Source organism: Vulpes lagopus, chromosome 6, assembly GCF_018345385.1.
Source record: "Vulpes lagopus strain Blue_001 chromosome 6, ASM1834538v1, whole genome shotgun sequence".
Classification (NCBI taxonomy): Eukaryota; Metazoa; Chordata; class Mammalia; order Carnivora; family Canidae; genus Vulpes; species Vulpes lagopus.
The window spans coordinates 51,217,576-51,234,369 of record NC_054829.1 but is presented as its reverse complement, the minus strand read 5'-3'; the positions used below and the strand labels follow the sequence as shown (position 1 = coordinate 51,234,369).

General features: G+C 35.0%; 1 protein-coding gene across 3 annotated transcripts in view; it reads left to right on the top strand.

Moving 5' to 3' along the window:
* Positions 1 to 16,794, top strand: part of TOGARAM1 (TOG array regulator of axonemal microtubules 1) — a 76,932-nt gene that overhangs the window by 6,726 nt on the left and 53,412 nt on the right. For all 3 annotated transcript variants that reach the window (XM_041758433.1, XM_041758434.1, XM_041758431.1), the window contains exons 2-3: positions 10,654 to 10,810; positions 12,172 to 12,306. In XM_041758433.1, the coding sequence (XP_041614367.1) occupies positions 10,654 to 10,810; positions 12,172 to 12,306 (292 nt within the window). The remainder of the gene's footprint in view (positions 1 to 10,653; positions 10,811 to 12,171; positions 12,307 to 16,794) is intronic.

Sequence of the window (16,794 nt, the reverse complement as noted above, 5' to 3'; positions counted from 1 at the left end):
TTCCTCTTAATTTTTTCTTTCTGAATTTCTTCTTAATTTTTCTGATTATAAAAAAGTTATATGTACTCATTATAGAAAATTTGGAAAATATAAAAAGAGACAAAGAAGAAATTTAGATTTTTCAGTAATCCCACTGCTGAGAGAGGGATGCTCTGAGTGTTTTGTTGCCCATACACAGAGGTTCCCCCTTTCATTTATTCACTTTACCATGAACATTTTTTTCTTTAACATCCAGTAATCTGTAGAAAGATTGTTAGTACCCGTTTAATATTAGATAATATAATATCATAGTCTATTTAACTACTCTCTTACTTTTGAATATTTAAATTTTTTAGATTTACAATATTTAGATTTTTAAATTCTGTTTTTTTCCCACCATTTATTTATTATTTTGTATATTTTTTTTATTGGAGTTCGATTTGCCAACATATAGTATAACATCCAGTGCTCATCCCGTCAAGTGCCCTCTTCAGTGCCTGTCACCCAGTCACCCCATCCCCCCGCCCACCTACCCTTCCTCTACCCCTTGTTTGTTTCCCAGATTTAGGAGTCTCTCATGCTCTGTCACCCTCTCTGATATTTCCCACTCATTTTCTCTCCTTTCCCCTTTAATCCCTTTCACTATTTTTTATATTCCCCGTATGACTGAAACCATAAAATGTTTGTCCTTCTCCCATTGACTTACTTCACTCAGCATAATACCCTCCAGTTCCATCCACATTGAATCAAATGTTGGGTATTCATCGTTTCTAATGGCTAAGTAATACTCCATTGTGTATATATATATATGCCACATCTTCTTTACCCATTCATCTTTCGATGGACACCAAAGCTCCTTCCACAGTTTGGCTATTGTGGACATTGCTGCTAGAAACATCGGGGTGCAAGTGTCTCAGTCTTTCACTGCATCTGTATCTTTGGGGTAAATCCCCAGCAGTGCAATTGCTGGGTCGTAGGGTAGCTCTATTTTTAACCCTGAGGAACCTCCACACAGTTTTCCAGAGTGGCTGTACCAGTTCACATTCCCACTAACAGTGCAAGAGGCTTCCCCTTTCTCCACATCCTCTCCAACATTTGTGTTTCCTGTCTTGTTCATTTTCACCCTTCTCACTGGTGTGAGGTGGTATCTCATTGTGGTTTTCATTTGTCTTTCCCTGATGGCAAGTGATGTGGAGCATTTTCTCATGTGTTTGTTGGCCATGTCTGTCTTCTTTGGTGAAATTTCTGTTCATGTCTTTTGCCCATTTCATGATTGGATTGTTTGTTTCTTTGCTGTTTAATAAGTTCTTTATAGATCTTGGATACTAGCCCTTTTTCTGATAGGTCATTTGTGAATATCTTCTCCCATTTTGTAGGTTGTCTTTTAGTTTTGTTGACTGTTTCTTTTGCTGTGCAGAAGCTTTTTATCTTGATGAAGTCCCAGTAGTTCATTTTTGCTTTTGTTTCCCTTACCTTCATGGATGTATCTTGCAAGAAGTTACTGTGGCCAAGTTCAAAAAGGATGTTGCCTGTGTTCTCCTCTAGGATTTTGTGTTTCCACCATTTAGATGATTACTTTGATTCTCCGATTACCTGACAAATCAAATCACTGATAACCAGGTTCCTGTGCTATTCTAACTCTGCATCTCCTTTTTTGTTTTTGTGAGTGTTTTAATGGATTAGTAGGGTCAGTAATCAGGCTTACTAGCTGGCTGCCATATTAGCTGTATTTTTCCTAACAATGTAGTGAGTGTCTTAGTAGTCAGTAACATAGACTGAAAAATAAGGAGTATACTTGTTTCATGCATATGTAGTTACGAGGTCTGTAGTTTTTTCAGAATGGAGGATTTGGTTATTGGAAGATCATTGGGACATGGAAAAGTGATTTTAGAAGAATGTTTAGAAACCAAATTTAAAAGTTTATGAGGTGAGTTGATAAGGAAATACAGGCAGTAAGCATTTATTCATTGTTTTGATCTTCCACTATGTGTAAAGTCAAGTACGAGCTTATAGCCTACTCTTTAAAGCACTGCCTAGCATTTTTTCCTCTTTTGTTATTTAACACATGTGAGCCCTGCCCTCTTTCTCCTCAGTGATGGTAAGCACTAGGATGATAAGGACTGTTTCTTTTGGTTTTGGTTTTCGCAACTGTACTAATCATAGTGCTCTATCCACACTTAGTATCAATAAATAATATGTTCAGTGAGAAAACTTCTAAGGATTTGACAGTGAAAGAAAAGACCAAGCAAGATCTAGCAGGATGAGTTATTACTGGTTTATATTTGAATAGGAAACACTTGATTTGAGAGAGGCAGAAAAAGGAGTCTCCTATGAATTCAAAATGCTTACTCTGTGTATTATACCGCGATAGATGTTAGATATGCAAAATACATAAGATTTGGTCCCTGTAAGCATATTTGGGAGAGAAAGGCAAGGAATTAATGTTTCTAAATAAGGACTGAATGAGTCAAGAACACAGGGATACATAAGGAGCTTAGCTGTGGAAAGAGGAAGTCTTTTCCTTTGGAACTGCAGGAAAAACAAAAAGAAGGTGACTTAGGATACAGAAAAATTTTGAGATAACAAGAAGGATGTGTTTTATTTTTAAGTCAAAAGGAAGGAAGATGGGGCAGCCCCGGTGGCTCAGCGGTTTAGCGCCGCCTTCAGCCCGGGGTGTGATCCTGGAGACCCGGGATCAAGTCCCACATCGGGCTTCCTGCATGGAGCCTGCTCCTCCCTCTGCCTGTGTCTCTGCCTCTGTGTGTGTGTGTATCTCTCATGAATGAATAAATAAATAAAATCTTAAAAAAAAAAGGAAGGAAGATGTGGCTCTAGAACGATGCTTATTAAACTTTAATGTGCATGTGAGTTGACTTAGGATCTTGTTAAAAGAGATTCTGATTCAATTTGTCTAGAATGGGATCTGAGACCACATGTCTAATAAGCTGTTAGGTATTTTTGATGCTCTTATTTGTGAACCACATATTGAGAGCCAGGCTTAAGTAATATTAAGCTTCCATATTCTGGTAAACTTAAGAGGCAAGCTGAAAATGAAAAATAAAGGGTCAAGGGTCTGAAGAATGGGGGAAAGTTTTAGAATACTTATTATGACAGGGGTGCCTAGGTGGCTCATTCAGTTAAGTGTCCAAATCTTGATTTCAACTCAGGTAATGATAACAGGGTCCTGGGATTGAGCTCTGAATTGGGGTCTGTACTCAGAGGGAAATTTGCTTGAGATTCTCCCTCTCCCTGTACCTTTCCCTCCATATTCACTCACCTTCTAAATAAATAAAATATTTTAAAACAAAAGTTAATATGTTACAAATTTAAAGGTGAAAATTATTACGCTGCACTAATGCGTTTATTGTGAATTAATTTTAAAAATTGAGATTTTTCTTGGAGGCTTGATTGTTTCTAATAAGTTTTTTTTTTTTTTAAGATTTTAGTTATTTATTCATGAAAGACATATATAGAGAGAGGCAGAGTACAGAGGCAGAGGGAGAAGCAGGCTCCATGCAGGGAGCCTGACGTGGGACTCGATCCAAGGTCTCCAGGATCATGCCCTGGACTGAAGGCGGCGCCAAACCACTGAGCCACCCGGGCTGCCCCTAATAAGTTGTTTTTTATTTTTCTTTTTAAAATGATTGGAATATCTCAAAGAAAAACTTCTTAGATTAAGCATGTCAAAATCATGAACAGCCCTGAAAACAGTATTCAATATCAGTACAGATGTTAGATTGTAATGTTAGATTTCAGTAAGTAGTAGTCGTCACTGATTTCTTTTTTCCTTTAAAAAAATTTTTTTAAGGTAATTTTTGCACTCATGACCCCAAGATCAAGTGTTACACACTCTACTGATAGAGCCAGCCAGACATCCCTGATTTTCTTTTTTTAATTTTACTAGATGTCTAAAGAATTTGACTGGATTGCTCAATCAGTTAAGCATCTGCCTTCGACTCAGGTCATGATCCCAGGGTCCTGGGATCCAGCCCTCCCCAGCTCCCTGCTCAGCAGGAAATTTGCTTCTTTTTCTCCCTCTGCTCCTCCAGATGCTTGTGCTCTTGCCCTCTTTCTCAAATAAATAAATAATCTTTAAGAAAAAAAGAAAGAAAAGAGAGAGAGAAAGAAAGAATTTGAAAATTTTTTAAGTTTAATGCTTGTCAAAATCCTTAACAACCCAAAACCCTAGATGGGCTTCTCACTGTAGATGATCTAGTTAAAAACTTTAAAATAATTTTAAAATAAAATTTTAAAAATAAACCTTAAAAACATATTAAATAAAACAATGTATACTTATATGTATTTTCCCATCTTGAAAAAGGCTATAACAGTGCCCTTGATAGGGACACCTGGGTGGCTCAGTGATTTAGTGTCTGTCTGTGGCTTGGTCCTGGGGTCAAGTCCCACATTGAGCTCCTCAAGGAATCCAATGTCTCTGCCTCTCTCTCTGTGTCTCTCCTGAAAAAATAAAATCTTAAAAACAACAAAAAAAACCCCAATGCCCTTGATAAATGGACAGCACATATCCATACCTTGTATACATATTTTTATTTCCCTATTTTTTTACCTAACATTTTTACCTAGGGCCATATCAGCTGTATATATTAAATGCAACCTTTCTCAAAGAAACCAACTTTCTTTCCTCATAGATGCAGAAAAAACAAGAGTCATATAACCAAGAATTTTGTTTCATTATATGAGTACATATTTCATATCCTTTTACAGTGATTTAAGTGGCAATAAAAACATGTATTTAACATCCCTGAAGGTTATTTACATATCCTTTAACCTGTTTTTTTGATAGTTACTCAATAATATGTAAAAGACAAGGGTAAATTAAAAATATATTTGGTGACCTCTGATTTGCATTTTTATCTTAATTTTAAGTTCAGGATCTATAAATATTATATTTAAAATCTTAAAGTTAAGTAAGGGTTTGAAAATTACAACACAGGCTAACATATTAATCATTTATAGGATTTGTGGCATTATAGGAATTGATCCCTTTTAATAAAGATACCTATTATAAAACTTAATTGAACTCATGATTTTACAATTTTTATTTTGAAAAGGAGTGATTAACATATCCAACCTGTGGAGCCAGTGGAGGAAATTTAAGAAATTTGAGTTAGTTAGGCTTTTCCTGAGAAGATAAGTTCAAGTTTGTGTGATTATATCATACTGATATTATTAGGCTTTTCCTGAGAAGATAAATTCAAGTTGGCACAATTATATCATTGTTTGTGCAATTGATATAATTGTTTGTGCAATATTATTCTATATGGTGATAAAATATGGGCAAAGACAAATAACTGTTTTTAAATTAGTTTTATTTGTCCAAAGTGCTATTTTTGAAAGGGTTTTACATGAACCTTTCCTGTATAGTTATATACTGGAAATTAAAACTTTGAAGTATGTTTAAGAACATTTTTTTTCAAAAAAAAAAAAAAAAGAACATTGTTTTTCTTCATTAACCAAGGTTGTTAACTAAACTCACAGCTAGTCTGTGTTTTCTCTTGAATGTACAGCTTTTGCCAAGACTGTTGTTTTCCTTAAACAGTCATAAGAAGTAAAGAAATCTTAGAAGTCTTTTGGCTTATTTAGTTTAATGTGACATAAGCACTTACCCTCTTAAAAGATTTTAGTATGTCGACTGAAACAACATGATTTTATTCTGATAGATTAATAGAATCTATAGAAAGAAATGATATACCAATCTGTTTGCTAAAAAATATTTTATATTCATAAAATGGAAAAATTTTACCTTCCGAATAACTTAGTAGATCTAATTATGATAGAGCAGCAAAATTTAAGGTAGAAGCAGGTGCCAGTCTATTAATGTTGACCAGGTAAAGAAACAAAAAAATACTTAATCACTGTTAGATTCATCATTATTGATTGTTTTTTAAAAAATATAACTACTATAGAGGAAGAGAGGAAAAAATAAAACAAGATGAAATCAGAGAGGGAGACAACCCAAAAGAGACTCTTAAATCATAGGAAACAAAGTGAGGGTCGCTGGGGGCGGGGAGATGGAGTAATTGGGTGATAACATTAAGGAGGGCACTTGATGTAATGAGCACCAAGTATTATATAAGACTGATGAATCACTGAGCTCTATCTCTGAAACCAATAATACATTATATGTTAATTAATTGGATTTAAATAAAAATAAATAAATATAACTACCACAAATTTGTTGAGATTCTTTTCTTGAAGAGTTGCAATCCAGTTCTCCTCTACTTGCACGTGTCTGGACTTAATGACTCAATTCTACCAAATAAAGTAGAAATAATGGTGTGTGACTTTAGAAATTAGGTTATAAAAAGGCACTGTAGCTTCCATCTTTGTTGCTGTCTTTCTTGGATTGCTTGCTCTGGAAGAAGCCAACTGCCCCATCATGAGCAGCCCTGGAGAGACCCAGATAGCAAAGAACTAAGGCCTTCTGCCAGGAGCCACTGAGTGAAGTTCAAGGATCCTTCACTTAGTCAAGCCTTCCATTGACAACAGCCTAGCCAATATCTTGATTGCAGTGTCCAAGGTATATGAACCATTCAGTTAAGCCACTTGTAAATTCATGATCCACAGAAAAAAAGATAATAAATATTCATTGTTTTAAGCTACTGTACTTTGGGATAACACATTATATAGCAGTAGATAACTAATAGACTGAGAATTGTGATTCTCAAGAATTTGGAGAGACATTATTTTTTTCCCAATGCCCATATCTTGTACAGTAATGGCATTGAATTTTCTTAGTTTTTAAAAAGGATAAACTTTGAGGTTTGGAAAACTATTAAATATTGTTTTGTTTGGCTTTTGGAAACCGTGATTTCTCTGAGGGTTCCTATTGTATAATTTCTTTACTATCCTTTTTTTAGCTTCAGAGTTTTAAAGTAATATTTAATTTACACTTAGTTATTTAGAGAAATTGAAGGAAGAAGTTGACCATTGAATATTATAGGTTTTGCTTCCTTTCATCTTTGGTATGGGAATTTGATTTTTGTAGACAGGTAGATTTTATTGACAGGTGGATATTGGGCCCATTCTAAGTAAACATGAAAGGTTTACATGGGGAAAGAGAGTTCTGGTTATGAGAGTAAAGGAGCTAACATCACTACCTTTAAAAATGAACATAAACAGAACACACCAATAAGGAAAGGATATTGTAGATTCCCTTTTAGCTGTCACCTGCCCAGGATACTGTCATCCAGCAGAAATCACATAATAGATCATGAAATCAAAACCCACTTCTGCCCTGATGCCATATGTGTAGCAACTGTTAACCATTTGTTCATTTAAAGTCAGAACCAGAATGAGGCTTTACCAAGAATCAGATTTACTGTGCAAGAGCCATGTTGCTCAGTCAGTTATATGAGGAAAGGTTAGCTGAGGACTCAAGGGCCTAAGTCTCAGAAAAGGTATGCTTTCAGGCCATGTGTTTGATTCTCTTTTAAGACATGTAAAGACAGCATATTAGTGAAATCCCCAGAAATAAATGTCAAACCAAGGAGTCAGATATACTTAGTTTGTTATTTTGCAGTGCAGTTTGTGTTCTTACATGTAGGAGAATCAACTAATTGGCTAAACTAAGGAAAAACTAGAAATAATCTTGTTTGCATATTTTGTGGGTAAACTGGTTAGCTGACAGCTACAAAAAGTTATTCTGCCTTTCTGTAGGAAGCCTGAGGATATTAAAGAAACCATTTTAGTTATTTTAAAAAGATATTTTAGCTATATAACATATATGACAACATTTCTAAGGTCTGCCAGTCACCTTCAGTTAGCACTGTTACTTTAAGCCAGATATGCACCATTTCCCTCATTGAAATTTCTTCCTAATCATTAAAAAAAAAAAAAAAAGATTTAGAAGCAAATAGGAGAATGGCATATCTAGTCGATGAAATATTAGATAGCCTTTAAAAATGCACAAGAGGGACGCCTGGGTGGCTCAGTCATCAAACATCTGCTTTAAGCTCAGAGCGTGATCTGGGGTCTTGGGATTGAGTCCTGCATTGGGCTCCCTGTGAGGAGTCTGCTTCTCCCTCTGCCTATGTCTCTGCCTCTCTCTTTGTGTCTCTTGTGAATAAATGAATAAAATATTTAAAAAATAAATAACAAAAATGTACAATAATATGTGCATAATAATGTTCGCTACAAGATTATAATAGTGAAAAGTTGTGACAAAGAAAATGTCAGGAACTATGAGTCCAATAATGATATGAAATACTGGCCAACCATTAGAATCAGCAGATATATATGGATTAATACAGAATGATGTCTACAACATGATGAACACTTACTGTGTGCCAGAGTATTATGTGATTTTTTTTTATTTTTTAAAAACACTCTGTCTAAAATGAATGGATAAAAATAGCTTATTGAAATATGTTTATATATAGAGACAGAGTTCATCAATAGAAAGCTAATGAAAGAGGTACCAAAGAATAATTTGATTTTATATCTTATTTACTTCTATATTTTTTGTATTTTTTTACAATAAGCTGTTTACTACTTTTGTAATTAAAGTTTATAGCTCCTATAAGAGGGTTTAATGACATGAGAAATACTTTAATGGTAATGTTGAGTGGGAAGTAATACTTCATATCTAGTAACAGTTATATTTTCAAGTGTACATAAAAAGTGATTTGAATAAACACAAAGATGTTTCAGAAGGAGCCTTTAGCGATCAGAATAAACTTTCTTTCTTTTTTTTTTTTAAAGAGTGAGCAAGTGGGGGCAGAGCAGGGGCAGAGGAAGAGAGAATCTTAAGCAGGCTCCACGTCCACTGTGGAGCCCAACATGAAGCTCAGTTTCATGACCCTGAGTTCATGACTTGAGCTGAAATCAAGAGTCAGATGCTTAACCAACAGAGCCTCCCAGGTTCCTCAAATATTTGTAGATTTTTCTGTAGCAAAATTTATTAATCCATGACTGACTTCTACATTCTTGAAAATTCCTCACTTACAAACATTCTCTGTCACTACCACTGCCCCCCCCCTTTCCCATCCCCAACACCATCACTAGTTGTTATATGTATCTGGCATATACACTAATGTTCTGTCCTTTAAGCAGAAATTAATGACAGAGAAAATCTAAAATAAAATGTATTCCAGGGGCGCCTGGGTGGCTCAGTCTAGTCTGTTAAGTGTCTGACTTGATCTCAGCTCAGGTCTTGATCTTAGAGTCATGAGTTCAGGCCCTGTCCTGTGTTGGGCTCCATGCTGGGCATGTGGAGCCTACCTTAAAAAAAAAAAAAATGTATTCCATATTATAGAATTATTCTGGATTGCTCACTATTTTAACTGGGTTAATATGTCTTCTTTTAATGTAGCTAATCAAAAGTTGTCGTGATTGGTTAATTTTTATTCTATTTAATACAAACTACTGTATAATCAGTCCTAGAAATACTTTGAGAAAGTAAAGTCCTTTTTTCATTTGGGGCATTATTTATTTTTCTTTGGTATTTTCTGGGTTAATTTTTGAAGATGTTAATTGGTTTTTCACAGAATTTGTTGAAGTGTAACAAGTTATCTGAGGATTTAGTAGTTGATATCTTCTAAGAGTCAAGTAGCTAAGAAGTTTTCAAATAGACATATTTTTAATTTTATTGTTTTTCATTGTTGATACTTGGCAAAGTTTGCAAAGAAGCATAATGAAAAAGCTTATAGTTTATCACTTGTCTAGATTTGATTGTGTATAAGCTCCAAATAAATATACAGATAATAAATATAATTTCTATTCACTCAAAAAAAATTTTTTTTTTTTAGTTTTTAAGATTATTTATTTTTAAGTAATTTCTACACCCAAAATGGGGCTCAAACTCACAACCCCAAGGTCAAGAGTCACATGCTCTTCTGACTGGGCCTGCCAGGCACCCCTGTTCACTCAGTTTTTAAAATATGCTATAGCCATATTGAATGTGAAGTGATCCAGAACAATTGAGGTCATCATTGGTGAAGAATTCTGAACACTTGAATCATCTCTCATTTAGTTCTTTAACTATGATTGTTCTTTAACTTCAAAATTCTATCCTGGCAGTTTTATGCCTTCAAAAGGGGCATGTGAAAAAAAAATTGGATGCTGTAAAATTCTACATATATAAAAGGATCAGACACTTGGTTTTAACTAAAAGATCTATTATAAGAAAATCTCCTAAGGGAACTGTGACATGGGTTACCATGTATACATTTTTATTTGAGCTATAGAATATGGATACTGAATTTGCCACAGTAAGACTAGTAGAGTGGGGTGCTTACTGGTTCAATGACTTTTAGTTGGCATTTACTGTGTAATGCTCAAGGATGGCCTAGTGTGACAGTCTATACTGCTAAATCAGAAATATTCTTTGCTCTATTCAAGTTGTTTTTTAATTCTGTCATTTACATTCTTTCCTTCCTAGCTGCCAGATGTGTACTTTAGGAAGGTAGGTACAGAAAAAGTTTGGGGTAAAGTAATAAAAAGAAGCAAAATTATAGAATTTCTATCATGGAATAAAAAATACTGTTAGTATTTCACCATAATATATGTGGATGTTTATTTATATCACTGTATACTTGATAAATTTAATATTTTTCTTTTAATCTGAATTTCACAATTAGGTCTAAATTATCCTGTCATATTTATTACCAAGTAGATGTAACACAAATTTGCTAATTTATTATTCTCTTATAGTTTTCAGCATATGATTTCATCCCATCTCCAAAATTAAAGCCCTCTCAAGGAATGCCAGTCAATGATGATTTATGTTTTAGCAGAAAAAGAGTGTCAAGAAACTTATTTCAGAATAGCCGGGATTATAACCCAGATTCTCTTCCTGTATGTACTGCTGGTAAGTAAAAGATGCTGGTAATGGACATGTTAGAAACTAAGTTAAAGCTCGCTAAACTTAATAATTCATTTAAGAGCTCAAAGGATTTATAATCTAGTAGTAGTTTATTTGCTAAAGATCTGGTAAGAATGGGGAGCCTGGGTGGCTTAAATCGATTGAGTGGCCCACTCTTGATTCTGCTCAGGTCATGATTTCAGCATTGGGAGATCCAGCCCTGTGTTGGGCTCCAGCAGAGTATGGAGCTTGCTTGGAATTTCTCTCTCTCGTCTCCCCCACCTCCCCCACTCGCTTGTGCATGCTCTTTTCTCACTTGATCTCAAAAAAAAAAAAAAAAATCTGGTAAGAATGGACACTGATATAATTGTTTCCTAAGACCCTGGAAGGGCTTCTCACTGAAACCCTTTAAATAGTAATGTAAAGTAATATTTACTTAATCAATCCACATTTATTGAGTGTCTCCTCTATGTCAGATACTCTGCTAGGTACTGGGGTTATGGCAGAAAGTTTATAATAGAACTACCCTATGATCCAGTAATTGCACAGCTAGGTATTTACCCAAAGGTATAAAAATACTGATTCAGAGGACACATGCACCTGATGTTTATAGCAGCATTATCACCAATAGCCAAATTAAGGAAAGAGCCCAAATGTCCATTGACTGATGAATTGATAAAGAAGATGTGGTATTAAAAAAAAAGAAAAAAGATGTGGTATAGAGGTACCTGGGTGGCTCAGTCAGTTAAGTGTCTGCCTTTGGCAAAGGTCATGATCCTGGGGTAGCACCTGAGATCGAGCCCTGCATCAGGTTCCCTGCTCAGCGGAGAGTCTGCTTCTCCTTCTGCCTTTACCCCTGCTTGTGATCTCTCTCTCTCTCTCTCTCAAATAAATAAAATAAAATCTTTAAAATAAATAAATAGGTGATGGATATTAAGGAGGACACTTGTTGGGATGAGTACTGTATATAAGTGACGAACCACTAAATTCTATACCTGAAACTAATATTATACTGTATTTTAACTAACTAGAATTTAAATACAAACTTCGGTTGGGAGGGGAGAAGAAAAGCCAGATCTGGGGAAATGTTCCCTGGTAAGAGGAGGAAACATGTAGAAAGAAAGTTTTTTGTATATATTTTTCAGTATACCTTTTTTTGTACTTTTCTGGTCTCTCTTCTGTTCTTGAACCCCTGATACTAATCAGATATGCCAATAGCAAAACTATCCCTTTCTTGCCTGCCTAGTTCACTGTACAATTTACTCCTATAGTTATTCCTATACAAATGAAATCAATATTTCTGAAATTAGATGTATTTATGAAATAAAGTTAACATTTGCTTTTATGTTTTTCTCTTCCTTCCAAAGGCAGTACTGGGACTCATCAGACAAATGTTTCTGGCAAATATGGACAACTTGGATTTTCACAGATATTTGGGAAAACTGGAAGTGTGGATTCTGACTTACAGTACCTCGGGACAACTAACAATCATCAAGATAAAGGTTTAAATTTCAACTTTATTTGAATATAAATGATTTATGAATATTATGTGGGATTTCCAAATGTTGTTTGCATGTTATTTTGTGAAACATAATTTTTTTTATTCATTGCAAAAAAGAAAACGATGTATTTTTTTCTTTTTTTAAGATTTATTCATGAGACAGAGAGAGAGAAAGAGGCAGAGACATAAGGCAGAGAGAAAAGCAGGCTCCTCATAGGGAGCCTGATGCGGGACTCGATCCCCAGACTCAGGATCACGCCCTGAGGTAAAGGCAGATGCTCAACCACTGAGCCACCCAGGCTTCCTGATGTTGTATTTTTAATAATTTTAATAATTTTTTAAAAATAATTTCCCCTAAAATGTTAGATTTAATAATCTTAATGTAGGGACACTGGATGGCTCAGTGGTTGAGCATCTGCCTTTGGCTCAGGGCGTGATCCTAGAGTCCCAGGATCAAGTCCCACATTAGGCTCCCTGCATGGAGCCTGCTTCTCCCTCTGCCTATGTCTCTGCCTCTCTGTGTCTCTCATGAATAAATAAAAAAAATCTTTTAAAAATAATAATAATCTTAATGTAAATATGACTGGTGAAAATTAGAGAGTTTATTTTATTTTTTTTTTTAAGATTTTCTTTATTTATTCATGAGAGACACAGAGAGAGGGAGAGAGGCAGAGACACAGACAGAGGGAGAAGCAGGCTCCATGCAAGGAGCCCGACATGGGACTCGATCCCGGGTCTCCAGGATCATGCCCTGGGCTGAAGGCAGTGCTAAGCTGCTGAGCCACCAGGCTGCCCATAGAAACTCATGGTGAAGATGAGCATTTTAATACCAACTGATTAAAAACATTATTCATTAAGAAGTACTGTGTTAGCAAAAGACAGTTATTTTCTATAGCAGTTTTAACTTTTTTTGAGAGAGAGAGAGAGTGTGTGCCTGTACAAATTTCAGGGGAGGGAGAGAGAGAATCTTAAGCATGGAAGCATGAGGGCCTCCATCTAAAAACAGAACTACTTTTTCAACCTGAGCCAAAATCAAGAGTCAGATGCTTAACCAGCTGAGCTACCCAGGCACCCTAGCAGTTATAACTTTTTTTTTTTTTGCAGTTATAACTTTAAGGCTGCTTAGAATTTATTAAATCTCCTGTAAGGAACCATAACTTCCTGACTAGCTATCATTTCAGATATCTTATATGTCTCTAAGATATAGAACGTAAGGAAGGGCTTCAGGCTGGCTGACAGTTATATGAATTTTGGATTTGAAGGGAATTCTTTAATGTCTATGTTAATTAATAGCTTTATCAGTTATTATTTAGAGGTAGATCAAATGAAATATTTCTAGCGGTATTTTAATTTTTGTTGCATATCCTTTACTAAAGTTTTTGGAATAATAGGGTTGGATGTATCCCATCTTTGTTAATGAAAAGTAATGCTCATTTGAAATCAATAAGGAAGATTTAATTAATATAGCACTTACATTTTAGTCCTCCACTCATCACAGAGGGTCACATGACTACATAAAGTTTTTCTTTATGGTGTTACTCCCCATAAAACAGTTCATCTTTCTTAATGATACAGATATTTCCTGAATTTTGACTAGATAGACTTGGGATTATCTATTAGTAGAAGCAGCAAGGATTCTCTCTGTTGCTTAGTCTCATCCTTTTTAGGATATCCCCAAATGATTTCATTACCTTTGATAACTACCTCCACTCTCAATGTTTAATCAGTACTTCACAGAGGCTCTGGCTTTTCTGTGACCTCTCCGAACACCTATAAGACCAGCTAGTAAAGGGATATCATATTCTTCCAAAGTCAGCATTTAACTTAATAATAGGTTGTAGATTAAAAATCTATTAGGACCACTACCATGTCAACTAATATTCTCCATGGGATTTTTGTGGAGACCTGGGTATAGATGCCAGATACCAAACCATCCAGAAGCTTCCATGCCAGTTTTAAATGTTGCAGTGATTCACACCAAACATTGAAAATGTTAGTATATTTTTTGGCATTCTATTGGTTCTGTTTATGTGCATAAAAAGATTTGATATTTGAGTTCTTTGTAAGAAATATTTTTTTAAATCTCTTAATAAAAGGAATATATAATGATACACTGACATGGAAGCATCAGAATCTTTTAATAGAGCATTGCAGTTCAAATCAGGAACTTGAAAGTTTTCATTCTGCATGTCAACTTGTGACTTAAATCCCCTGTAGTGCCCTTTCCCACCCAAATAAGATTTAGGTAGAAATAAAAGTCCTAACCATGTTGTATATGAATTAAAAATAAATGATATATAATTATATGTAGTTCTTTAAGTCTTCAGAAGAAAATTTTTTTAGTGTATATAAGTTAGGCCTTTTTGTTGTTGAAAATCTTCCCAAAAAATATTAAAGAAAAATTAAGGGAACCATAAATGGTTATGAATAGACTTTTGTATTAGTTGAGGAATAATTTTTTAAAAATCAAGAAAGATCAAGATAAAGTAATAAAACACACAATAAATAGAAAGCACAAAATAAGGTGGTAGAATTAAAGCCGAATATATCAGTAGTCACCATAAATATCAGTGGATAGAACTTACCATTTGAATAACATAGATGGGGCAGCGTGGTTGGCTCAGTGGTTTAGCGCTGCCTTCAGCCCAGGGCCTGATCCTGGAGACCCGGGATTGAGGTCCACGTCAGACTCCCTGCATGGAGCCTGCTTCTCCCTCTGACTGTGTTTCTGCCTCTTTCTCCCTGTGTCTCTCATGACACATAAATATAATCTTTTTAAAAAATAAATAAATAAATAACATAGATGGTTTTATTTATTAAAATTGAAATGCTGGGGGGTTTTTGGTTTATTTTTTTTTCCAATTTTAAAAGTTTTTATTTAAATTCCAGTTCATTAACATACAGTGTAGTATTAGTTCCAGGTTTACAATATAGTGATTCAGCACCTGTATTTTTGATGCTATGACAGAAAGGAAGAAAACCATATAAATGTGTCAGGATGTGGTTAAAATTCAACATCTGCATGATTACAAATTCATAACAAAACTATAAATAACTTTCTTAACCGGATTAATATCTGTTAATACCTATAGCAACTAGGTTTAGTGTTAAAATATTAGAATTCACTTAATTCTTTTTAAACCTTAGCTTTTTTATTAATTTTTATTTAAGATTCTGCTTATTCATGAGAGACACACAGAGAGAGGCAGAGACATAGGCAGAGGGAGAAGCAGGCTTCCTGGGGGGAGCCTGATGTGGGACTTGATCCCAGGACCCCAAGGTTACCACCTGAGCCAAAGGCAGACACTCATCCACTGAGCCACCCAGGTGCCCCTGGAATTTACTTTAAAGTCAAGAGTAAGATAAAAATGTTCACTGTTACCATTGCTTTTGAACATTTAGTTATTAATCCCTCTAGTACATATTGGGAAGCAGGCACTGTTCTAGAATCTAAAGATCAAAATCTAGTAGAGGACAAAACAAACAAAGGAATAATAAGAAAAAAAATGACAGTTGTGAAGAAAAATAAGGCAGGGGACAGAAGGTGATAAGGAAAGTTTCTTTGGACTGAAAATGTTTAAGCAGAAACCCAAATGAAGTGAGGGTGTGTGTTACATGGATACCTGGAGAAAGAGCATTCCAGAAAGAGAGAACAAAGTACAGATGCTCTGAAGTAGGACCATATTGGCTTATTGGGCCAGTAGCAAGGCCAGTGGAATGAGGAGAGTAATATTCAAAGATAACATGGGGCCTTGCAGGAGTTTATCCTGAGTGGGAAGGGAAGATATGAGAGGTTTTGGAGAAAAAAAAAATAGCATGGTTTGACTATTTTTTTAAAAGATCACAAAAAAAAAAAAAATAAAATAAAAGATCAGAGTTGCTATATAGAGAATAATTTTGGTAGCAATGGAGGCAGGGTACAAAGCAAACTAGTTAGGATATGGCAGTTGTAAAGATAAGAGATGGTATGGTTTGCATTAGTAAGGAAGCAATGAAAGTGATGAGAATTAGGTGGGTTCTGATATACAAGGTGGCCATAAAGTTTAGAAACATAGTTAAGTTTATAATGTATGCTAATATAATATGAATAAGCCATTTATTCTGTATTCACTGAAGTTTTCAGACTCAGGAATCACCTTGTGTTGCTAATGTAGGACCAGGAAGATTTATTAATGGACTAGATGTGAAGTTTGTGAGAAGAATCAAGGATTAGTCCAATACTGTTGGCCTGAGCAATTTGAGGAATAGAGCTGCCCTTTACCAAGAAGAGGAAATTTAGGAGAAGAGTAGATTTGACTGTGAAATCAAGAGTTTTGTTTTGAAAATGTTAGTTTGGGACAACTGTCTCTTTAATGAAGATATTGAGTGGCATTTTGTTATTAGATCTGGATACAAAGGAAAATCCATGCTAAAAATTTGGGAGTCATTGTATTCTCTATCTAGGGAGAGCCTAGCTCAAACTTAAAAGTATAAAATCTGTAGAGGAAGA